The sequence below is a fragment of the Pelophylax lessonae genome (genome assembly GCF_965119305.1).
Source record: "Pelophylax lessonae genome assembly, chromosome: 6".
NCBI classification, from domain to species: domain Eukaryota; kingdom Metazoa; phylum Chordata; class Amphibia; order Anura; family Ranidae; genus Pelophylax; species Pelophylax lessonae.
The window spans coordinates 42866471-42892938 of record NC_138773.1 but is presented as its reverse complement, the minus strand read 5'-3'; the positions used below and the strand labels follow the sequence as shown (position 1 = coordinate 42892938).

The 26468-nt window shown below is 46.3% G+C and overlaps 2 protein-coding genes across 3 annotated transcripts in view; both read right to left on the bottom strand.

Moving 5' to 3' along the window:
• LOC309558550 (E3 ubiquitin-protein ligase TRIM39-like) overlaps positions 1-1471 on the bottom strand; it is a gene marked incomplete at its 3' end in the record, with an annotated part of 98393 nt that extends 96922 nt beyond the window's left edge. Inside the window, exon 1 of the mRNA XM_082261629.1 lies at positions 1450-1471. The remainder of the gene's footprint in view (positions 1-1449) is intronic.
• The window catches only part of LOC309557940 (uncharacterized protein C16orf96), a 61517-nt gene that overhangs the window by 13636 nt on the left and 21413 nt on the right, over positions 1-26468 (bottom strand). For both annotated transcript variants that reach the window (XM_082260813.1, XM_082260814.1), the window contains 4 exons: positions 18803-18888; positions 16712-16822; positions 11417-11491; positions 6450-6614 (listed from right to left, as the gene is read on the bottom strand). In XM_082260813.1, the coding sequence (XP_082116939.1) occupies positions 6450-6614; positions 11417-11491; positions 16712-16822; positions 18803-18888 (437 nt within the window). The remainder of the gene's footprint in view (positions 1-6449; positions 6615-11416; positions 11492-16711; positions 16823-18802; positions 18889-26468) is intronic.

Below are 26468 nucleotides of genomic sequence, written 5' to 3'. Positions count from 1 at the left end.
CGAGTGCCCGGCGCTCGCTCCCTAGAGCATCACAGGCTAGCAACGTAGTACTACGTCGCTTTGCCTGTGAGGGGCTGACTGCCGACGTAAATAGTCGTTGGGCAGTCAACAAGTGTTTAATGGGCGTTATGTCACGCAAACTTGTGTTGCATGAAAACAAAAGTGAAGTTTTGCTGTAATAAACAGCGAGCAGGCAGGCATGGTGTCTCTTCCTTCCTGCCCCTTCCTGCCCCTTCCTGCCCCTTCCTACCTGCTTGTTGTCTTCTCCAGTGCTGTAAACTGAGCTGCTCATGCGCAGCTCAACTTACAGCGCCAGGCCGCTCTCTGTGCGCCAATATTACGGCCTTCTACACATGTGCAGGAGTGACTTCATCCCGCGCCAGCCAATGAAGACAGCCGAAGACTGTCACACAGGAGAAGACACCGACATGGGACTGTAGAAAATGCAAGTATTAACCCCTTTAATTCTACTTTTAAGCATTTGTTACCCCAACACTTCATATTCCTGATATGTGGCTGTTGTACCATGTACTTGTATGAGAAGGTCTCCTGTTCTCTTAGTATTGCTTCTTTTATGTGAAATCCCTGGTGTTCCTGCCAGTCCCTCTGCTTTCCAATTAACCTCTTGCCGACCGTCCACTGTAGTATTACTGCGGCAGGGCGGCTCGGCTGCGCAAAATCACGTAGTACTACGTGATTTCGTGCACGAGGTCTCGGCGACGTGCGTGCGCCCCTGGAGCCGCACTCCTGCTGTGTCTAATCGCGGGCCGCGGGAGGAGTGGCAGCGATTGCCACCGTCCTCCCGTGATCGTCGGAGAAACCGACAGAAGACCCACCTGCTTATGTAAACAAAGCAGGCAATTCTTCTGTCAGACAAGCAGGGAGAGATCAAGAGTTTCAGCAAAGCTGAAACCGCGATCACTCTGTGCCTATCACAGAACCCTCCCCCCCCCCCCACACTTAGTAATCACAGTTAGGCATACATTAACCCCTTTGATCACCCCCAGTGTTAACCCTTTACCTGCCAGTGTCATTTATACAGTAACAGTGCATTTAATTTAGCACTGATTACTGTAGTAATGTCACTGGTCCCCAAAAAGTGTCAAAAATGTCAGTTAAGGGCTCAATCTGTCCGCCGCAATGTCGCAGTCCCGCTAAAAATCTCTGATCGCCGCCATTACTAATAAAAACAAAAAAATAAATAAAAATTCCAAAAATCTATCCTGTAGTTTGTAAACACTATAACTTTTGCACAAACCAATTAAAATACGCTTTTTGGGATTTTTTTTACCAAAAATATAAAGCAGAATACAAATTGGCCTAAACTGATAAAAAAATTTGATTTTTTAAATTTTTTTTATTGGGAAAATTTGATAGCAGAAAGTAAAAAATATGGCGTTTTTTCAAAATTGTCGCTCTTTTTTTGTTTATAGCGCAAAATCTAAAAACCGCAGAGGTGATCAAATACCACTTAAAGACAGCTCTATTTGTGGGGAAAAAAAGACATCAATTGTATTTGGGTACAGCTTCGCAGGAACGCGCAATTTGTTGTTAAAGTAAATCAGTGCCGAATCGCAAAAAATGGTTTGGTCATCAAGGGGGTAAAACCTTCCAGAGCTGAAGTGGTTAAAAACTGACCACACTAAGCAGAAGAACACACAATGGTCAGTTCTCTAGCTATGCTGGGAACTCGGTGTGCTCTCCTCCATTGATCAGACTTGTCCTGAAACGCCCCCGCTGGACAGCCATTCACTGGGAAGCTCAGTGTGCTGCTGCTTCTTCTTCTCCCCCCAGCTCTTATACAGCTGAGAACAGAGGAAATGTAATCACTTATTAAAAAAAAGGGGAAAAAGGTATTTATAATGTTTTCTTATACCTATACACAAATGACTTGTCTTTCATTTCTATTTTAAACTAAATAGATTATTTTGCAAGGTGATTGTTTACAATCACTTTAAGCAGGGGGGGCTGGTGCTCCATGGGCCGGAAGGGGGGGCAGACGGACCGCACCATACCCCCCCGGACCACACTTGGCCGCCGTAACCCCCCCCCCCCCCCGGACCACAGCGAGACAGGAGAGACAGGAGACAAGACAGGACAGGACCCCCCCTCACTCACCCTGCCTGGATGCAGCAGAATGCGGCGGCTTCGGCTTCTTCCTCCTGTCTTCTGCGTCTCCTCCCTCCTCCTCCATGCCCAATAGCATGGCTTCTCCTTTCGGCCAATCGGGAAATGGGTCTCAAAACACGTTTCCTGATTGGCCAGGAGGAGGATCCGTGTGACAATAGCGAATTTTCATTCACTATTGTCACACAACTGGGTGGGCTCGGGCGCACTGCTCTGCGCCCCGAGCCCACCCTTTTTTTTTGGCCTGTGAAAGCCTCTGGCTCTAATCACATGGTCAAAAAAAAAAAAAAAGGCCCCATTGAACTCCATGCGTCCGGCACCACGCATGTAGATTAGGGGACCGGATGCATGGATGGGGGGCGGCGCCCCTGCGCCCCCAATACACCAGCCGCCACTTACTTTAAGGCAGCCTATTTAGAATGAATAGGATGCTAACATGACCTGATGTGCCTAAAATCACACACAGCCCTTTTTGGCACGCCATAAAAACAAATGGCACCTCAATGCAGCAGCGCATGTTACGTAGGTTATGGCCATTGGATAGAGATAATGAATATAGTAAACAGTTGATAACTTTCTATGATCAGTGGCTCCATCTAGTGGCCATATTGCGCTATTTTCCTGATTCGCTCTATTCTGCATGAATAACATTTGATCTAAACTTTTGTTTTTAGGATAATTTGCACAGAACTAATGCACATGCAGTTTCACAGTATGAATAGCTCTGCAATTCTTTTATTTTTTAATATAAACAGACCCCCTACTGTTCAGGGTAGTGTAGCCCAGATTCTAGAGTAAGGATCACAAGGATTTGTTTAATAAATGCACCCCTAGGGGTCTAATTATAATGCACTGATCTCTATAGCAGTGCAAAAGTTACATGAAGTCTATGAACGTTCTAGATGTATGACGCTGTCATAGCAATAGCTGTCAGGTCTTGCTGTGATTTAATCATGCGGATCTATGTCTCATCTCTCCCGCGTGGAAGTATAACACCGACTTGTCTCTTAGTGATTTGTATTGCTTAGTTCTATGAATAAACCAACACAAAGGGCAATATACACAGATCTCTGCATAATCAGGAAATGAACATGATACAATGACCTTTTGTTCCCGTCTCACCTCCTCCATTGTGTTATAATGTGACACAAACAAACTGCAGGGAAACTCACAAATAACAGAGGTCAGAGGACAAGAAACGGATCCAAAATTAGAGGAATTCCATAGATAAGGCACTACTGTACCTCTAGTGTGTGACCTCTGTGAATCCTGTGCACACCTGTGACCCCAGTGTCTCCAGTGACCCCTGAATTCCGGTTCCGCATTCCTGTGACCCCAGTGTCTATAGTGAACCTTGCACTCTGGGTCCGCGCTCCAGTGACCCCAGTGTCTACAATGACCTTGGCCCCCTGGCTCTGCACTCCTGTGACCCCAGTGTCTCCAGTTCCCCCTGAATTCCGGTTCCGCATTCCTATGACCCCAGTGTCTATAGTGAACCTTGCACTCCGGGTCCGCGCTCCAGTGACCCCAGTGTCTACAATGACCTTGGCCCCCTGGCTCTGCACTCCTGTGACCCCAGTGACCCCTGCACTCTGAGCACGCACTCCTGTGACCCCAGTGTCTCTAGTGACCCCTGCACTACGGGTCCGCACTCCTATGACCCCAGTGTCTCCAGTGACCCCTGTGCTCTGGGCCTGCACTCCTGTGACCCCAGTGCCTCCAGTGACCCCTGTACTCTGGGTCTGCACTCCTGTTACCCCAGTATCCCCAGTGACTTCTGCTCTCTGGGTTCTCACTCCCGTGCTACCAGTGTCTCCAGTGACCCCTGCACTCCAGGTCCACACTCCTGGGCTTCCAGTGTCTCCAGTGACCCCTGCACTCCAGGTCCACACTCCTGTGCTCCGCGTGTCTCCAGTGACCCCTGCACCCCTGTGATCCCAGTGTCTCCAGTGACCCCTGCACTTCGGGTCCACACTCCTGTGATCCCTGTGTCTCCAGTGACCCCTGCACTCTGGGTCTGCACTCATTTAAACCCAGTGACCCCTGCATTCTGGGTCCACACTCCCATGCTCTAAGTGTCTCCAGTGACCCCTGCCCTCCGGGTCCACACTCCTGTAATCCCAGTGTCTCCAGTGAACCCTGCACCCCGGGTCCACACTCCTGTGCTCCCAGTGTCTCCAGTGACCCTCCTGTGTCTTTGAAACCCCTGTGTACACCTGTGATCCCAGTGTCTCCAGTGACCCCAGCCCTCCTGTGCCATCAAAGACTCCCAGCCCTCCTGTGCCATCAAAGTGCTCCTTCAACTCCAAAGACTCTGTGACCCCTGTACATATATGTGCACTCCTTGCGACCCCAGCACTCCAGTGACCCTGATGTCTCTAGTGACTCTTGCACTCCTGTGTGTCTCCAGTGACTCTTGTGTCTCCAGTGTCCTCTGTGACTCCTGGGCATCCCGTGTCACGCAGTGACCCCAGAGCATCCTGTGACTCCAGGACTCCGGGTCTGCACTCCTGTGACCCCAGTGTCCCCAATGACCCCTGTGCTCCGGGCCCGTACTTCTGTGACCCCAGTGCCTCCAGCGACCCCTGTGCTCCAGGTCTGCACTCCTGTTACCCCAGTGTCTCCAGTGACCCCTGCACTCTCGGTTCGCACTCCCGTGCTCCCAGTGTCTCCAGTGACCCCTGCACTCCAGGTCCACACTCCTGTGCTCCCAATGTCTTCAGTGACCCCTGCAGCTCTGTGATCCCAGTGACTCCAGTGACCTCTGCACTTTGGGTCCACACTCCTGTATCCCTGTGTCCCCAGTGACCCCTGCAATCTGGGTTCGCACTCATTTAAACCCAGTGTCCCCAGTGACCCCTGCATTCTGGGTCCACACTCCTGTGATTCCAGTGTCTCCAGTGAACCCTGCACTCCAGGTACCCACTCCTTTGCTCCCAGTGTCTCCAGTGACCCTCCTGTGCTTTTGTGACCCCTGTGTACACCTGTGATCCCAGTGTCTCCAGTGACCCCTGCACTCCTGTGTCTCCAGTGATTCTGTTTTCCCTGTGCACTCCTGTAAACCCAATGTTTCCAGTGACCCCAGCATTCCCTGTGCCTCCAGAGGCTTTATGGCCCTAGTGCTGTCAGTGACCCCAGCCCTCCTGTGCCTCCTAGCCCTAGTGCCTCCTGTGACCCCTAACATGTCTGTGCACTCCTGACTCCTGCGACCCCAGCACTCCAGTGACCCTGATATCTCTAGTGACTCTTGCACTCATGTGTGTCTCCAGTGACTCTTGTGTCTACAGTGTCCTCTGTGACTCCTGGGCTTCCTGTGTAACGCAGTGACCCCAGAGCAACTCCAGTACATCTCTGCAAAACCTGAGCCTCCACGTAACCTCAGGTACACTCCTGTATTTCCTGGTCTCTCTCTTTGTGGACCCCACTCCATGACAGTGCTGTACCTAGGATGTACAGACAGCAGAGCTGTGGTTGGGACCAGAAGATCCTTCTACTGGAGGCTATCTGCAGAAAACTACAAGGGGATGGAAACAAGACCAGTCACCCTGCAAACGGAGAGAGTACAGCACTGATCAGTCTTTATCACAGGAAACTCCTGCACTGAGGGAACGTACAGAGGATGTGTCACACATATTAGATTGGATTACTGCACAGATCTAAAAAAAAAATACACAAAGCACAAAGAGATTCAAGGAAGAATACACATTCTTCTTAAGCAAATATTTACTAAGCCTGGGTTTCAGATTCAAATTTAAACTTTTAGTGAAGTTGTCCTTTAAATATAGACACTGCCCCCTTAGTGTTGCCCACACATCAAAATATCTACCTTCATCCACCTCCTGAGTTCTTTTTCCAGAAAACCATCCACGTTCTGTGCTTAGTGCGCACACATGCTTCGCCCCTATTCATTGCTATGGATGGTCCTTATTCTGCTGGATGGCTTCAGATAGAAGGTTAGTGATTTGATCCACCTACTACCACCCATCACTATTAGTTTGTAAGGCTACCTATCACAATTATGGATAAAAACTAAAGAAGTGTGTGGGCTAAAGTACAGCTGGTAAATAATTTTAATGCAATAGATTGCCCATGGACCTGATCAACTATATGCAAATAAAAAAAGTAATAAATGTGGTTTAGAAAGTTGCCCTGCCATACAGTATCCTGTTAAACAGAAAGGTAAACTTGGGCATCATAGTACACCTGTCCCATATCAACATTTAAAGTAAAAATCAATCAATAATTTATTTACCAATTTATATCTCTATGATATGCTATGTGTCTTTGTTGGGTTTCCATGCTATATGTGACAGATGGGTTACCTTGGCCTCCAGCCCAGCAAGCAGTTTCTGTAGCATATTCTGCCACTCAGACTCCTGTATGGCCAGTTTCTTCATGAGATCCTCCAGTACTGCATTGACCCCACCGATAGCAGCCTCCAGCTGAGAATGGCCAACTTTGGTTTCCAGTGCCCGCTTGTCAGCTTTCTGTCAGGATAATATCAGTAAATTAGTTACTTTCACTTCCTGTCTACACACATCCATAAGCATGCACAGGGGGTGTGTCAGGTGTGCCTGGGCACACCCTAATTATTGCATGAGGTGCCGATTCCCCCTATTGCCTTGGCTTCCCCCCATGTTACACTCCCAGAATAGAGAGTGGGGACAGGGGTTACTAAATACAGTATGGTATTTACAGCCCCCCCTCCTTTTCTAAATGAACACAGTGAATACACTCACTGTGTTCATTCATAACTGAAGCATGGTAAACTGTCTTTACTGTGCTTCAATTTGTGAATGATCAGGAAGCTGCTCAGCACAGAGCACCATATACTGTCCAATGGAGCTGAGGCTGCAGAGAAAGGCATGCGTGTTTGAGCTCTGGGGTGCACACCCTAATGCAATAGGCTGCGCACACCTATGCACACATCCAGGTCTACTGTATACATACTGTATATAACCTATAATCTTATACAAGATGTTTGCAGATTGTCACTGGAACTACACTCTATATACTACACCGATCAGCCATAACTTTATACTTTATGTCCAACTACTTAAAGTGGAGTTCCGGCCACAAAATTGACATAATCGATTTTGGGCCATCCGCTTCCTATTTGTGACCTGAAAAAGAAATGGATAGTTACGATTTTTTTTTTGTTTACTTACCTTGTTATTGAAGAAAAATATACTCACCTTTCTTGCACTTCCTCCCTCTGCGTCCGCGGCCCGCGCCGCCACTTCCTCTTTGCGCTGATTCCTGGGAGCTGAACGTCATCGCTCCCAGGAATCAATGCGCCTGCACCAGCCCCGCTTGCCACTTCTGGTGCGGCGCCACATTCCCTGCTAAACAGCTTCTGGGCATGCCCAGAAGCTGTGGAGGAATGCGGCGCCGCACCGCAAGTGACGAGCGGGGCCGGTGCAGGCGCATTCTGGGAGAAGAGGACGCGGAAGAGGATGCAGAAGAAGACGCGCTGGCTTCAGCTGCCCACATCCGAGATGGCAACGCTGGAGAAGAAATTTTAAAGGTAAGTATTTCTTCTAAAAGGTAAGTGCGACCCGGGACAGTACAGAGGCTATTCATTGTGGAATGTACTAGCCCTGACTGTCCCGGGGGTATTTTTATTGAAAAAAAAAAATTTTGTGGCCGGAACTCCGCTTTAATATTGAGAAGGTCCCCCTATTTCCACCAAAACAGCCCTGATCTGTAGAGGCATGGACTCCACTAGACCTCTGAAGGTATGCCGTGGTATCTAGCACCAGGCCATCAGTAGCAATACCTTTAGGTTCTGTAAGTTGCGAGGTGAGTCCTCCATGGATTGGACTTGTTTTTCTCAACGATTTCAGCACAGAGGAATCATTGAAATAACTTTCTGGTCTCAGGGAACCCCTGCTGAAAATTCCTGTATCTGCAACTCATAATACATTAGTGTGACGGTCAGTGGGAAGAATGCTCCTTACACTTGTGGTCATTGGAAATTACCCCTTGCAGATAGCTAAAAACTTAATTGGTGTCAGTGTGAACTTAACTTAGAGGTAGAAATTGATCATTGCTCAAGGAACCCCTAGCAACCTCTGGAGGAATCCTGACTGAGAAACCCTGATTTACATTCACACAATAGTTCAGATTTGTTGCCTTGACTGCTAATACTTGTCTTCTACCAACTTTTGTTTGCTCTCTGCATCCCAATCAGGGCAGCCATCATAAATATTAGGGCCCCTTGCACAGCTTTAGGCCTTGGCCCCTTCCCGACCTGATAACCAACAGTCCCCAGGGCCGGCCGTCTGGCCGCCCCACCGAATCCGCCCGCTGGCCATCCCACCGAGTCCTTCAGTGCACCCACTTTTATTTTAACACTCTTACAACTTAATATGTGAAAATGAATCCAATCCATCAAAAAGACAACTCAATATATTCAGCAAAGAGTCATCTAATCCAGCAAAGATACATCCCTTCGGCTGCATCAGCTTACCCTGCAGCCACCCTGCTTTAGCAATTGCTAGTTACTACAGCAGCAACAACTTGATCTCGTTGGTTGGGCCTGGGCAGCTGGGCCCCTTGGACGCCTGGGCCCCTTACATGTGTATGGGCTGTCCCCCCCTAAAGGCAGCCCTGATCCCAATCCATACCCCACTTTTTCAGTACCTCAAGCAACCTTGAATAAAAAACATGCCACCTTGCTCCTTTACAACAGGTCTTTGACTATGTAACCACATAATGCTCAGCTATAGGTCTCTGCAATAGTGTCTCTCGTCTCCACCTCTGATTGCCATTACCATACAGTTCCATTCTCAACAGCCAAAATTCTGCAAAAATATACATGCAGTATATTGCGATATCCTCCACTCATTTGTTTCAAAGAAGTAACATCACCAATGTGAGAGCCTTTGACTATCTCTTATTTTTTAGTGTATGTACATACAGTATAGTCAATAGCATTCACACGGTACACTTCGGAGAGTAGGGATTATTTATGCAACTGGAAAAAAAATAAAAGATAGTAGCGTTACCCAAAGCAGTCAACTATCATGGAATAAATCTGGTTGCTGTGGGTAACACAGACAGTTGCCTATGCTTCAGTCTCTCCTTTAGACCCAATCATCTAAATCTCATATCTTCAACATGCTATTGTACCCTTGAGAGCTTTTTTACATCAGAAACTGCTGCTGTGCGCTTAGAGGAAACATTGCTGATGCGCCGATCCCAATTTTTTTTTTCATCTCTGTTCTATGGGCTGCAGTGATATAAAATGCACCATGCTGTGCTGAAAAAAAAATCCATGAAGGTACTTGTTAAGGCATTTTCTGTTATGGGGAGATAACACTCTGCCCCATCTCTAAATAGTGCCCCTGCATTGTCATTCTGTCACGCACTCAGGGCCAGGATGGGGGGGGGGGGGGGGGGTTCGGTAGGGACACTTGCCCTGGGTGGAGTCTTTTGTGGTTGGAGGGAGGGAACAAACCAGATTTACAGCTTACATGAAGGAAACTCTCCCAACACATCAGCTCGCTGTTACAACAACCAGTGCCAGACCTCTGCTAACAGAGACATAGATAATGGCTGGCAGGTGGGTGGTGGGGGTTCCCCGGCCTGAGTGTCCTGCACAAATTCCAGGTGGTGTCCCTGGTGACGCGGCTGTGCAGATCAGTCTCAGCAACAGTTCAGGCTGCACAGTGATCAGACAGTGAAAATATGCCTGCTGACAGCATCCACTCTCCGCCCACAGCCGCCACTCACTTCTTGTCAGTACTAGTGGTTGGTTGCTAGGACCACAGTCATCCAAGCGACCAATCACGCGCTTGCCTTTTTAAAGAAAGAGGAGAACGGAGCTACCTCCTCCAGACCTGCCGGGTCCCAGTGCCCCAGCTTCCATCTGTCTGTCCTGTAGATGCCTCCTCAAGTAATGTAAGTGGGATCTCTGGGGACCATAATCTTTTTTTCCTTTTTTTTTTTTTTAACAGATTTGATTGAGTTTTTGAAGGTTGATTGGGGACCATAATCTAAGAGGGATGTCTGGGGGACCCTAATAAAAGGGGGGACGGGGACTTTTGGGTCTATGATGTGAGGTGGGGAATCTGGGCTCCCCGATGTAAGGGGGGGGGGGGTGACACTGGGGACCCTGATGTAAGGAAGGAGGACTCTGGGGAATCAGATTTAGGGGGACCCTGGAGGCCCAGATGTAAGAAGGAAAGTGGAAATTTGGGGATCCTAGTGAAAGGGGGGGGGGTCTGATGTAAAGAGGGAACTCTGGGGACCCTGATGTAAGGAGGGAGACTCTGAGGACCCTAAAGAAAGGGGAAGCTCTGATGTAAGTGGTAAGGACCCTAATGTGGGGGGGGGGTACCCTGATGTAAGGGGGGACTTTGGGGAACCTAATTCAAGGAGGGGACCCTGGTGTAAGAGGGAGGGAACTTTAGAGATCCTAATGAAAGGGTAGACCCTGATGTATAAGAAGGTTGATCTGGGAACTCCGATGTAATGGGGGGGGGGACTCTAGGGATCCTGATTAAGGAGGGGGGCTCTAGAAATCCTGATGTAAGGGATAGTGACACTGGGGACCCTTATGTAAGAAGGGGAGTCTCTGGGGACCCTGATGTAAAGGGGGGGGGGTTGGGGACTCTATTGAAAAGATATGATTTTGTTGTAACTGGGGATCCTTACTGCAAGGGGGAGATACTACTGATGTAGGATCATTTTTCTTACTAGTGTCATAACAGACACAGGGACAATTTTCCTTCCAATGACCCTACCAATGAGAGCACTTTTCCTCATATTTTATGTGACTGTGTACCGCTGTTAAACCCATATGTTACATGTTTTGGTGATGTGTACTGCGCGCTTTCCTATTAACCCCGTCCAAACCTGCTACTACACCTGGCAGGACGGGGGGCGCCATTTGGCATCTTCACCCTGAACACTGGATAACCTTGTCCTGGCACTGCACTTGTTGTATAGGCATGGGAAACCATTGAGAAGCCTGCTCTAAGGCTGGCCATAGATGGTACGATTTTCTTTCCTTCCCTCCAAGAGTGGAAGGCAAAAAAAAAAAAATTGCTTGTCCCCCATTAACACAGTCAGTGTTGATGGGAGAATGCGCCTCTCGCCATGTTATTATATTCTGCCAACGGGGGGGGGGGGCACAGGGAGCATTCCCGGCCAGCAGGATACAATGGTTACTGCTAGCGGTAGTAACAATTTTTTTGATACAGAGCTTTAGCAAATGAAATATTTTTCAGTTAGGATTTAGATCTACTTTAACCCCAAGAAGCTTCAAGAATTGTACACCCACCAGATTAAGTTCCAACACCAACTCCTCCCTGTTCAGCTTCTTCTTCTCCAGCTCATCTATCTGGCTCTGAAACGTCTGCAAAGAGAATGAAGAACACACCATTACTGTGAGTTTTCTCACCACTTTTCACCTCTATTTATAGTCCTCATCACACAAAGAATTACAGATAGCACACAGAGAAGGAAATGTGATTTATACAGTATATAGTTGCAATGAGTGATATGACCTGGATTCCGCCTAATCAGTATAAAGATCCCTCTTTTCTAGCACAGGCTGGACAATAATTACATATTTCATTGTCTTATTGCCATATCTATAAAATAATTTGATATCCAACAAAATTTCCAATTTTTCATAAAATATTCTATTTTCTTTATAGCACTCTCTTAGAGTAGAGTAGGCTGCTAGATAAAATTAGTTGGCTCCACTGTAATCAGAGAAGCAGGTGTGTTGATTATTTAGGGCTGCTCAGTTTTTCACTGGCATCTACTCTGTTACTTCTCCCTGTCTTCTAGAGGATTCTGGAATCATAGTGGAAGGGTATGAAGCCTGAATATTTATGGCACTTCAGCCAATCCCTGGAGAGGTGTGCCCTGTTGGTGGTGAGAGAGCCCATAAATAGTCTGAGGCCTGAGCAGCAGGGTGCAGAGCTGCTGGGTCCAGTCCTGCTGGAGGAGACTCTGCCCCTGGGGCAGATTTCCAGAAGAAAACATTAGGAAGACACTGAAGTCCAAGGTAGACTTAGCTGGGGGGGGGGGGGGGGGGGTTTGGAATATTCAGAAGGTTGAGTCCAGAGATCAAGTTGAGTCTGGAGAGAGCCAGGAGGAAGTTGGTGGAACTGCAGATGTCCTATGGTGGTGTGGGTCTACATCTCCCTCATTAGGAAGGGCCTGGTGGATATCGGCCAGAGGCAACCAATGATCCTGTGGCTATGTGAGTAGATGACCCAGTGCTTAAAGCGGAGTTCCGGCCACAGAATCGTTTTTTTTTAAATACTTCCCTTCATACATCCGCTAATCCGGATTTGTAATCATAAAATCTTACTTTAGAAATCGTTTGCTGAGCGCTGCCATCTTTGTTGTGGTCACCCAAAGCTGCAGTATAAAAATGTATGCCCTGCTTCCTGGTCCAAGCTGGATGGGGCAGATGAATGCAGCACGATTCATAACGCCATGAGAGGAGCGGCCGGCCGCCTACGTCACTGCCCATTGCCTCCTGAGAGTGATGAGTAAGAGCTCCCAGGATGCATTGCAATACAGGAAGTGACGGCGCCGGCCACGGCCGCAGAGGGAGGAAGTGGAAGCAAGGTAAGTATATTTTCTTCTAAAATAAGGTAAGTAAAAAAAAAAAAAAAAATCGGGAATATCCAATTGTTTTTCAGGTGACACTAAGGAAGCGGATGGCACAAAATCTATTGTGACGATTTTGCGGCCGGGACTCCGCTTTAAGAGATAGTCACTCTGTGTAACTTTTAAACTCTGAAAGGAGTACTAGTCACCATCAACAGAGATCCTGTGGGACATTCCTTTTTGTACTGTGCAGTCAGAAAGTTGAGGAGTCCTCAAGTTATTCAGTTCTACATTATTGAGGTATCCAATGCTCCTTCTTCCTATCCAAGTTCATCTTTCCCCAAAAAAACCCCAAAAACAAAACCCTAGACTGTTCTTTGGAGCCAGCAGAAGAGTGAAGTAAATGCTGTTTGCCTGGCTGTGTGTGATCTAAGTGGGGAAATACGACTGCATTCACCAGCGGTTTCTATGGTGGTGCGCTACATCTTCATATACGTTTTTTTTTTTTTTTTTATAATAACTTAGTCTGTTTTTAGCTTGCAAACAAATGAACTAAACATCAGAAGAAGGTATGTGTTCTGTCCTTTTGGTCCGATTGATGCACAAACATGAATATCTGAGTTTCCCAAGCATTCATTTGAAAGCCTTGGGAGAAAGACGTAGCTCAGAAGAGATAATATAAGTGACGGTTTATCTCCAGGAGAGCAGCAGCAATTAGAAAATGTTCCCAAATGTATGATGAATTGTCCCCTGACTGCCAAAAAGTTACCCAGCATTGTTATGTCATAGACATGAGAGTCAGGGGGTTATTTACTAATGCCTCGTACACACGCAACGATTATCGGCCGACCGATCGTCCGACTTTTGTCCAGAGTGGTGTTTTGTTGGTTGGAATGTGCCTAGACTGCACACGAATTTTCTCGGCCAACAAAAAACAACTTCAGAAGTGATGTCATGTGCTGGTTTACTTTCCGTGTGTTTTTTCTTCTCTGAGCATGCCCAGTCTTGCTCTTCAGATTTTTGTCTGCCGAAATCTGTACTGACTGACGGAAAATCGGCCGTTGTGTTGACGGCCAACAAAAATTTTATAGCCTGCACACCAGATTCTGTTCGGCCGAAAAGTCGGAGTCGGTTGTCGGAAGCATCATACTAACAAGCCGAAAATCGGCCGATCGGACGTTGGCCGAAAATTCCCGGCCAATAATCGATGCGTGTGTACGGGGCTTTAGACTGGAGAGTGCAAAATCTGGTGCAACTCTGCATAGAATCCAATCAGCTTCCAGGTTTTATTGCCAAAGTTTAATTGAACAAGCTGAAGTTAGAAGATGATTGGCTACCATGCACAGCTGCACCAGATTCTGACTGCACCAGTTTTAGTAAATCTACCCCTCAGTCTTTATATTTGTGTAATCCCGTATACTCCTTACACCAGCCAGGGCCTGACAAATCCAAGGTGCCAGGTCGCCATTGTGACTAGAAATTGCATTTTGGCACCTGGGCTTTTGTCAGCCCATTCACTGGAAGCATTCGGATGGAGGCATGCAGATGGAAGCATTCGGGTGGCTGTGCTGCCGCCAAAATGCTTCCAAACACCCCGTGTGTGCCCCCCCTCGCTATATATCCTTGGCTCCTCTATGTATCCCCTGCTCTGCTTGCCTATCTATGGGCCCAGGACCGGCATAGCGGGTGCCGCCAGGTGGAAGGAGGAGAGCGGACACTCCTCCCCTTCTTAGTGTTGACCCGGATCCCATCAAGGCCAGGAAAGAATGTAATGCAGTGCTATGTGCAGCACAGAGGAGACATGCTGAGTCTTTAAAGCCCCGTACACACGCACAGATTGTTGGCCGTAAATTGTCGGCCAATGTCCGATTGGCCGATTGTAGGCTTGTTAGTATGATGCTTCCGACAACCAACTGCGAATTTTCGGCCGAAAAAAATCTGGTGTGCAGGCTATAAAACAGAAAGGCCGATTGTTCTTCAGTCAGTACAGATTTCGGCAGACAAAAATCAGATGAGCAAGACTGGGCATGCTCAGAGAAGAAAAAACACACGGAAAGTCAACCATCACATGACATCACTTCTGCAGTTGGTTTTTGTTGGCCAACAAAAGTCCAGTGCAAGTCTAGAGCACGTTTCAACCAACAAACAACACTGGACAAAAGACGGCCGATCGGTCGGCCAACAATCTGTGCGTGTGTACGAGGCTTTAGACTCTGGATGTCTCGTTAAAGAGAACCTGTCACCAAAAAAATCCCTTTTTTCCCCCTATGTGAAAAAAGTTAAGCAAAAAAATATTTTTTTTAATTATAAAAAATGGAAGTTACACCCAAACACATAAATCCCCCCCCCCCCCCACATATAAAAAAAAAAAAAAATGAAGGCACCCCCCCCCCCCCACATATACGCGCGTACAAATGTAAACACACGCGTCAGGGCATCTATGCCTGAAAACGTTGATTATTTAGTCCCGTTAATGAAAGTTTGATAGGAGTGAGGCAGAAGGGGCCAAAGCTCCAGAGGCTGGTCCTATAATGGGGGCCCTGCGGCTTCCAATCAGCCTATGGGGTAAGGGGTTATAGTGTATGGAGAGAAGTTCAGCTGGTCGCAAATTCCCATTTTAGTCACTGACTGTAAAGGCAGCCAGAGCACACCATTGCCAACACAAAGGAAAATGTCTGCAACTTTATACTCTGAATGCCATTTTAGCAGAGTCTATGGGGTTGATTTATTAAGGCAAATAGACGGTGCTCTTAAAAAATGCAGTTGCACTAATTTTTCTTGGAACTTACTGAATGTGGTGAAGCTCATTAATGAAGAACATTAACTAAACTCTGGGGAAATTTAGTGCAACTGCACTTGCAAAGTACACAGTGGGGTTGATTAAAGGCAAATAGACTGTACACTTTGCAAAGTCCAGCTTTATTCTACCAGTGCAGTTGTTCCAGAGCTTAGTAAATGAGGTAATGTTTCAATTTGCAAATCACATGCAAGGAAAATTTAAAAAAAACAGCATTTTTGCTTGCACGTGATTGGATTGGATGATTGACGTTTGCAGAACTTCTGCTCATTTACTAAGCTCTGGAGCAACTGCACTTAAAAAAGTGCACACTTTTTGCTTTTAGTAAATAAACCCCAGTCTATTTGCTTTTAGTAAATTAAAGTGGTGTTCCCTCCTAAAATACAACTTTTCGCCATCTTCTTCCTCTCTGTCACCTGTAAAACAATTGGATAATCAAACTTTTATTTTTTTCTTTACTTACCTTGTTTTAGAAGAAAATATACTCACCTTACTTCCTGTCCCTCTCTCTTCGGCCGCGGCCCACGCCGTCTCTTCCTGCTTGCATTGATTCCTGGGAGCTGAGCGTCATCGCTCCCAGGAATCAATGCGCCGGCACTGGCCCCGCTCGTCAGTTCCGGTGCAGGCACGTCATTCACTGCTAAACAGCTTCTGGGCATGCCCAGAAGCTGTGCAGGAATGACATGATGGACGGTCAAACCCTACTGAGCATCTGTGGGGCATCCTCAAATGGAAGATGGAGGAGCGCAAGGTCTCTAACATCCACCAGCTCTGTGATGTCATCATGGAGGAGTGGAAGAGGACTCCAGTGGCAACCTGTGAAGCTCTGGTGAACTCCATGCCCAAGAGGGTTAAGGCAGTGCTGGAAAATAATGGTGGCCACACAAAATATTGACACTTTGGGCCCAATTTGGACATTTTCACTTAGGGGTGTACTCACTTTTGTTGCCAGTGACTTAGACATTAGACAAAATAACTCAACACTGTGTGTTGATTTATTTTGAGGGGACAGCAAATTTACACTGTTATACAAGCTGTACACTCACTACTTTACATTGTAGCAAAGTGTCATTTCTTCAGTGCTAGGTATAGGTTGGGTTGGTTACCACTTTTTTTGTAGTTTCCAGGATATTATTAGTAAAGTGCAGCAAAACCATTACTTGTGTGGACATTTCTTCCTTGGGAATACAAAGGTCTATGTCTCCTCACCGCAGTCTCCGACAGATCCGCAGCCAGTTTATCGGTCTTTGTTTCCAGTTTTTGCAGGGCCAAATTCAGCTCATGGAGACCGTTCTGGAGGGCTTTTATGTCTACCTTGTCCTGCAATTGAAAAGAAACATGGATTAACTGGAAGCACTCAATAGAAAGGCTTTATCATGTAGTATATGTTGTATGCTGATTAAAGGAAGCCATTTTGTACTTGAAAAAAAAAAAAAATAGAGGATGAGTTTCTGCTTCATTTCTGCTTCAGTCTTGCACAGTTTATACTCCTCTCCTGCATTCAGATTTTTTTTTTTTTTTTAAAGCCTGTGGTGTGTCTCCTGCATTCAGATTTTTATAACATTACTATGTGTGATACAGTCGCCAACACTTGCAGGGAGGCCCCAGCGAGATGTCTCCTGCATTCAGATTTTTTTTTTTTTTAAAGCCCGTGGTGTGTGAAACACACTCAAAAGACTTACACCCGGTGCATAAAAAAGTGCACACACGCAAACGTGGACACACAAAAAGTGCACAAGGCGTACACATGGCCCTCCTCCGAAGAGGAAGGGCCCTGACCCTGATCCCCCGGGGCGCGAAGCTCCTGACAGGGACTGAGGTACTCACTTTGGTCCACCCAGCCGAAGCCGGGCAGACCCCATTCTTCAGGGGGACTGCCGAAACAGCCCACCCCGAGTACTAGGTGGGGCTCCCCCGAAGGGAGACCTCATGGGAGAGGGCGAACTAAGCCAAAAGGCCATATCCACCCCCTCCCAAAACTTACAGGGCCCGAGGACCTACGCCATCAAAGTCGTGCAAAAGTGCTCAACCAAAAGGGACAAACGTGACACACAACAAAGAAAAAACAGAGTGGGGAAAAGGGAAGTGGAGAAGTGCTGGGTAGTGCTGGGTAGTGCCTAAGTGCAAGACCTCGGCAGGCCCCCCGGCCAGGAATAAAAAATTCCTCTGGTGTTGGCCAAAAGGCCCACCCCAAGAGGCAGGTGCTTGAAAAAGTGTGATGGTGCAGTGACCAAGGTGCCACAAAAACTCAGGTGAACTGCCCCTCACCAGTGAGATTGAGGCACCCCTGGGCTGCCACCCCAGGGGCACGTACACCACGGGCTTTTTCGGTCTCAGCCCCCGGCCAGACCCAGTGTAGCCCTTCCTGTCAGGAGGCCAGGAATGCAGACAGCTCGGGGAGAGCGCAACCTCTCCTGCATTCAGATTGCTTACTCTGATTTCACTGCACACTGTGAGCGTCTCAATATGTGCATTAGAAGCTGCAGAAAGTAAGATAGAGCCCACCTCATTTTCAGGCTGGAGGAGGACATCCAGCATCATCTAGTTCCTTTCCTACACAACATGACTGTCTCTGGCCCACCACTACCATTCATTGGATTTCAGTTCTTTTAATCATAAAGACTCAGCTTTACATGTGGGCATTACCTAGATTGGTCTGCAAGAAAATAAAGCCTGCTTAGGAACGCCCAACTTCTCCAGACTGACATCTACTCATCAAAGCATTTTAATATTTGCATAACTCCACCCAAAAGCCAGCCCACTATTTGTATTAAGCTTGGGTGCCCTTGAGAGGAGTAATGAGGCAGGATGGCGTGATGTATTCAGGAAGCTATTTAGAGGACCCTCCTGGCCCCTCCCACCAACCATTATCTGCCTACATTGCATAGAGGAGCACAGCGATGATGTCACAGAATCTATATAGTAAGGCAGGCCAGAGATGGTTAGAATCTCGGCCAGTTCAGTAGGGATGTCAAAAAGGGGGGTAATCATGGTTAGTACCAGGTAAAAGGCGATCAGCATATTGGGTAAAAAAGGGATAGTGGACAATGTATAATAAACATAATATCCATAAACTAAACTTTAGATAGTGGACAATGTATAAAGACATAATATAATATCCGTAAACTAAACTTTAGTATATAGCCGATTCGCCGATTGTAACTAACAAATAAAATGGGAAGGGGGGGACCAGCCGAGATTCAGTCCATGTATGGGCAGGCTGATTGTACCCAAGTCGATCCAATTGCACCATCTATGGCCTGCCTAAGTCATAAATCCAATACTCTGCTGATAACAAACCTTTTTGTGTTCATTGAATAGTTTCTCCACATCCTGTCTCAGGCTACGTAGCTGCTGCAGCAAGTCATCAGGAACCCCCTTCTTACCTAGAATAGACAAGTTCAATGGAAAGAATCTGAAAACCAACATTCTACAAAATTCTCATAGTGCTTGTCCCGGTGTGGAACTCATAATGAATGAGTAATTTCAAGAAAACTGTGAATCTAATTCCAAGAAGAATAACGTATTATATTGCAGCTTACAAGTTCTTAGAAGTGGTGGCTGTATTAATTTTCTTTTTTCCTTTATTTTCACCTAGTGATGCTTTCAGTAACACACTTCCTGTCCTGGGGTGACAACGCTCACTCGCTGTATTGTATCTATAGAGAAGCAGCGTTGTCACTCTAGGTCTGGATTTCTGAACACGTCCTTCTCTCCTTATTTCCATAACATATGATGGATATGTTTGGTAGTTCACAAGGATAGCTGGGGAAAATGCTGATTGTTATCAGTCATCATAGGTAGAGAACACAGAAAGTTATAGGTTCACAAGATTTCTGGCAGGATCACATTTTCTTTTTTTAAACAGATTTAACAAAATGCATTAAACTGTAAATTTAACAGACCAAAATGGAGCAAATAAGTTCATTGCTAGGGTGTACATACTCTTTATGTTTGTAGGGACCCATCCATAAACTGGAGTGTTCCTAGTCTAAAATGAAAGTGTAAATTCACCCCCCACCCCAAGTCCCCGTTGTACTTACCTCTTTGAGTGATGAGCTGTCAGTGCCCTCACAGATGGTGCAGCAGTTCCCACTCTTCTCCCTCTTCTTTCTGCCAGGGCTTTCAGGACAGAGCTGAACAATGCTAAATGGTCAACGCTGGCAAAGATAATTACTCTGATCAGCCCTGGAAGCCCTGCAGAAAGAAGGGGGAGAAGAGTGGGGATTTTCAAATCCCTGGAACGCTGAATGGACAATGACAGCTCATCACGCAGGGAGGCATAACAGTGGGGGTGGGGATGGCGTAGGGAGTTAGTTCATCCTTTCATTTTTTTCTGAAAAGGTTAACTAACCCTTTAAGTGCCGGTTCACACATGTGCGGCTGCGGAGATCGCATGTAATATCGGAGCGCACTGCTCCTTCATTACATGCGATTGGCTGTGCGGTGCGAGTTTAGCCATACACTTTGTATGGCTGAATTCGCACTGCACCCGCAGCAAAGACGCACAGGACCCTTTTTTGCAGCCGCATCAGGATCGGATCACACAGCGGTTCACACTTGTGCGATCCGATCCTGTGCGAACTGCAAGATCGCACTGCGATATGCGATCAAACTGGGGGTGTCGTTAAGATTTCATTGACACCCCCAGCGTATCGCATATGGCAGTGTGAACTGCCAGGGGTGCGTTTGCGATGTGGGAACAGGCTGCGAATTCGCATAAGTGTGAACCGGGGCTTAGTGTTTGCAGCTAGGCGGTAGCCAGAATGAGCTTTGTTTGCTTATATTACCTGGGTTTGTTTAGTTTCTCCTAAGACCAAAGCCATTGCTTCTGTCTTCTACTGGAAATGTTCTCCAGCAGACAGGGTGAGAAGATATAATGTATTAGGTTATGAATATTTATTCTATGTGTGCTTTTGACAGGTGTATGCCAGTCTTACAAAAAGTGCAGCGCTAATATATAGCCGTCACCAACACCCATTCACACTGCCTTTTATCCCTTTATAGTGACCCCCAATCATGGAAGGTCAATCGAGCACTGTTATGATAGTACTGGAGTAATACTGCTGGATCAAATACCAACTTCTCCCACATGGAACCATAAGCAGCTGTCCACAGCATCCTCCCCTGTCTCATACGATGCAAAGGTATAAAAGGGAGGATAAGGGAAAAGGGAGGATAAAGGAGTGTAGTATGTTCGTATAAAGATTTATTAGTAAAAACGTATTACACTCACTTGGATATAAATAGATACATGCCTTTTACATAAAAAGCCATTGTTTCAAACCGAAAAGATGGCCGCCACGTCCGGGTGCGAAATGACGTCACGTGTCGCCACTCCTCCCTATGTGTTTTGTCAACAATAACGTAGTCAGGGGTGTGGCTAGCGTGCGGCATTGTGCAATATTTATAAGGCTAACCCGGCGGCGGTCCAGAAATTATTTGGGCTCCACAGGCCGGAAAGGGAGGACATACTCTTCCCTTTCTCCTCGAGATCCATAGAGCCTTGCGGTCCAAAACCATGGAAATGTAGCCATCGGGCTACAAATACTAAAATGGCAATGCAAAGAGATAGAAATTCTCAATTTTGGGACACTATGGATGAGCACATTGTAAACAACTCCCAGCAATTACTCATTGGCTATTCAAAAAACCTTAATAAAGGTAAACAAATTCATATCCCCAAATTGGAGGCTACATGAATTTTATTTAAAAAAGGGAATTTGAAATAAGAACAGATAATAGTCAACCGCACAGCTGGACATGGCTCCATCCCGTTGTCAAAAAGCGGATTACCTCTTACATTGTAACATATAAGATCACTCTGAATACTTACTAATAAATCAATCAAATACAAAACAGATAAAAAATCAATAAATCAATAAATACATAAAAATAATGATGCAATCAATGAATACACACAAAAAAGGAAAGAAAGGGAAGAAATTATAAATTCATTCAAAATAATTAACTATTGTTAATAAATGCATTTATGTCCCATTCCACATTCATTCCGAATAGGACATAAGTTTTGGCCATATAGATCTACCAGGTCTCCATTTTTGAGATCTCCCTAACTACATTGCTCCCTCTCCAACTACTGATGAATCTATCAATGCCCAAGAATATCCTCCCTACTCCGTGCATCTGCATCAGAAAGTGCTTGTTCCAATTCAATAGGATCATAGCCCTTCTCAAGAAATCTCAATTTTAAAGTCTCAGATTCCCGGAGAAAGTCATCACGATTGGTACAGTTCCTTTTTAGTCAAAGAAAGTGACTTTTAGGAACAGATTTGGGCCAGGCAAAATGATGACAGTTGCCTGCGTCAATAAAGTCGGTCCTCTCAGTCTCTTTAAAGAATGTAGAGGTGATAATCCTCCTGGAGCTAACCCTCATTCTCAAATCTAAAAAATGGATCTCTACATTGCTATATTCATGTTGTAGGGAGATACCCCTGTCATTGGTATTAAGGTCAGCAATAAAGTCATCAATTGACTTAGCGATATCATCCCATAGGAGGAGGATGTCGTCTATATACCTTCTCCACAGCACCAGCTGAGGTCTGGATTGGCCATAGATGACATCCTCCTCCCATTTGACTATAAACAGATTAGCCATACTGGGCGCAAATTTGGCCCCCAGGCCACCCCTCTATTCTGCAGGTAGTACAATCCGCCAAACCAAAAGTAGTTGTGTCCCATGCTGAAATCTAGCAGGGACAAAACAAATTGGTGTTGGCTATGATGGAGGGTCAAATCTTTTTGTAAAAAGTGGTCCACAGCATCACAACCATGTGCATCCCCTTTTCAGAAAAAAATAAAAAGATAAATAAAATCCCCTACCCCGCTCCCACCACCCCACCCCTCCCCCCAGTCCCCGCTGCACTTACCTCTGTGGGTGATGAGCTTCCAGTACCCATACAACTTGTGTAGTGACCAAGGATTTGAAATCCCTGTTCTTCTTCCCCTTCTGTCCATAGGACTTCCAGGAAGGATCAGATTGATTCTCATTGTAAGTGCCAGCATGTGATAATTTTAATTGATTGGAATCGCTCTGATCTATCCCAGAAGCCCTGCAGAGAGTAGAGGGAGAGGAGCAAAAACCTCCGATCACTACACTAGTTGTGTGGGCAATGACAGCTCACCACCCACGGAGATAAGCCAGTCTTAGGAAGGGTGTAAGGTAGGGTGTTAGTTCACCTTTTAATTTTTTCTGAAAAAGTGAACTAACCCTTCAACTTAAAATAATAATGTGATTTGACAATGCTGACATGTGACCTACTGATTCTTGCAAAGTAGAATTTCTCCTGAAATTCGGACAATGTTAGATTACCTCTCAGAATATCTTCCTGGGGGTAAAAAAATAATTTTATTCTGCTTACTCCAGGTAGTACCTGGCTTTTCCTCAATTAGTACCTGTACAAGATGGAGGATGAATAGCAACAAATAGCAACAAAGTCATTGTGTTCACCCGTCTCGGCTTACACACCTCTGGCTCATTAGGTGACATACACGGCCAGGGACAAAGTCTGTCTGTACATGTGGAGCTCTTAGTAACCAGACCTGGCTGCCAAGAGCGTTATGTTGTCTTACTTGGCTGTGAATGGCTTGTGATCACCCAGATCCTGTGCAGTACAAAGCCTTACATGTCTACAGATGCTGACTGTAGCACTGCCAACCACAGCTTCTGCAATTAGGAGTGAACAAGGTTAACCACTTAAGCCCCGGAAGATTTTACCCCCTTCCTGACCAGGGGGTATTTTGCGATTCGGCACTGCGTGACTTTAACGGACAATTGCGAGGTCGTGCGACGCTGTACCTAAACGAATTTGACGTCCTTTTTTTCCCATAAACAGAGCTTTCTTTTGGTGGTATTTGATCACCTGTGCGATTTTTTGATCATGCGCTATAATCAAAAAAAGAGCGACAATTTTGCAAAAATAACAATATTTTTCACATTTTTTTATATGAAATTCCCCCAAAAAAATGTAAAAATCTAATTTTTTTTAAATTTTTGGCCAATTTGTTTTCTGCTAACTAGGTTTGGTAAAAAAAAATCACAATAAGCGTATTTTGATTGGTTTGCGCAAAAGTTATTGCGTTTACTAACTAAGGGAAAGATTTCTGTCATTTTTGTTGTTTTGTTTTTTAACGAGTAATGGCGGTGATCTGCGATTTTTTTTGCGGGACTGCGGACAGATCGGACCCTTGACTGACATTTTTGACACTTTTGGGGGTACCAGTGACATTACTACAGTAATCAGTGCTATACATATGAACTTTTACTGTAAAAATGACACTGGCAGGGAAGGGGTTAACTTTATTAGAGCTGCAGTGACTATGTGTGTTCCTAGGGGCGTGATTCTTACTGTGCAGGGATGTGGCTCTGTGTGTAAAAGCACAGATCAACGGTCCTACATAGCAGGAACGTTAGATCAGTGCTTTTACACAGGGAAGAATGACAGGCGGCTTTGTTTACATCAGCCGCCTGCCTTTCTCCATTCACAGCTGACGATCGCGAGTGACCAGCGGACATCGGGTCCGCCGGTCACACGCACGGAGGTGTCCGTGAACAAGCCGAGGAGGGAGCGCACCTCCGGCGGCGCGCGCCCGCCCGCTATTGGCTCCCAGGCTAGTGACGTACCGGTACGTCACTTTGCCTGGCCGGGGCTGACCGCCGCAGTATATGTACTTGCGGCGGTCGGCAACCGGTTAAAAGGAGAATGATGCTGCTATTCCAGGCCTAGTAAAAAAGCCAACTCCGGAGGCGGGATCCCCCTGCTCATTGCCCCTTCCCATAGAAGCAATCCTCACCCTTTAAGAAAAACTTTAGACATACATTTTTTTGTTGGTGTCTGCAGTACAATCATGTGATGTCAAGTTTCTCCCTAAAGGTGGGCAGACCCTAAATACAACAGACAGCAGTGCCACACTATGACAGCAGAATCCTTCTGTGAGTGCATAGGGGGCGGAGCCTCAACAATGTGGACTCACAGGAAGTGGGTTGAGTGAAGCTGGGCGTCATTCAACCTGCAGGAGAAGTGGCGCTTTATTGATAACCAGTGGAGCCTGTGGGGGCCAGCGTCTGTGGGTGTTGCAGCTAGAGCTGCTTTTTTTATCTTTCACTAAAGCCTAGGACTGATAATAGATTTAGACTTTAAAGTATAACTAAAGGTAAAACTTTTTTGTTGTGTTTTGGATAGAGTGGAGAGGGATTAGAACCTCTGGTGTCTGTGCCCCCGTTAAGAAGAATTACCCTCTCCTTTGTCCTGTTTACCATTATCATTGAAAGTGAAAGAAAATCCCAAATTTTGGGTTGTCACCAGAAAAGTAATAGAGGGGAATTCTTTCAATTGGGACACTAGTTTTGGTGACCTGGGGGTCCCTAAGGAATTCCCTTTAATTTGCAGTGATTTCCTCTCACTTCCTGTTTGGCTATGGGACAGGAAGTGAAGGTAAATCTCAGCTTCACTCTATATTAGCCAAACAGGAAGTGAGAGGAGATCCCTGCAAATTAGGGGAATTCTTTGAGGACCCCCTGATCACCAGAACTAGTGTCTCCTTTGGAAGATTTCCCCTCTATTACTTTTCTGGGGACAATCCAAAATATGGGATTTTCTTTTACTTTCACTTTCAATGATAATGGTAAACAGGATAAATAGAGAAGGTGAATCTCCTTAACGGGGACACAGACAGCAATACAAACTGACAAGTGTTCTAATCCCTCTCCACTCAATCCAAAACTATAAAAAAATGTTTTGCCATTCGTTTAGTTGCTTTAAAGGGTAACTCCACTTTTGTAGAAAAAAATATCAAATAAAAAAAGTAAATAAATAATATAGTGTATACAATTGCGACATAAATCATATTGTAATTGAATGTTAATAAAAATGGACCTTTCCTTTTCAGCCCCGGTTCACACTAGGGCGACCTGTGAGGCGACCTGGTCGCCTCACAGGTCGCCGCAGGTCGCCTCCCATAGGGAAGCTGCGGACCCGTTCTAATAGGAGCGACACAAGTCGCTCCGACCTAGAAAAAGGGTCCGGAGCTTCTTTGGGGCGACCAGGAGGCGACCCGCCATAGACTTCAATGTTATGAAGTCCGTGGTGGCCGATCCGAGGTCGCGGCGCGCTGCTCGCACCGCGATCTCGGAGGTCGCCCCGGGAAGTAGCGTCGCGTGTATGTGAACCGGCGCTTAATCTGCAGCTTTGTAATTTTCTGTAAAATGCAATATGGCGACCTGGAGGTGTTCTGTACACACAATGTGTACAGAAAGCCCCCCAGATATGAAATTTCCTGCTTGTGTGATTGGCTCGCTGACTTTCAAGTCAGATTTCAGGCATCTCCTGCAACACAAATGTAATTTTTGGTAAGATACTCCCAATAGGAAATCCCAACTAAAGGGATGCACACCTAGCAGCTTTCCTCATTAGTGCCCTGCAGGTGCAGCAGTTGATTGATTATTAACCACTTGCCAACCGCCGCCCGACTATATATGGCAGCGGTCAGCCCCTCCCAGGCAAAGTGACGTACCGGTACGTCACTATCCTGGGAGCCAATAGGGAGCGAGCGCGCGCCCGCTCGTTCACTAGGAAGCCCGCGCGTGTGACCGGCGGACCCGATGTCCGCCGGTCACTCGCGATCGTCGAGTGGAGAGGGAGAAAGGCAGGCGGCTAATGTAAACAAAGCCACCTGTCATTCTTCCCTGTGTAAAAGCACTGATCATACGGTCCTACTATGTAGGACCGTTGATCTGTGCTGTTACACACACAGCCACATCCAATCACAGTTAGAAGCACGCCCCTAGGGACACACTTAACCCCTCCCTCTCCAATAAAGTTAACCCCTTCCCTCCCAGTGTCATTTTTACAGTAACAGTGCATATGTATAGCACTGATTACTATAGTAATGTCACTGGTATCCCCAAAAGTGTCAAAAATGTCAGTCAAGGGTCCGATCTGTCCGC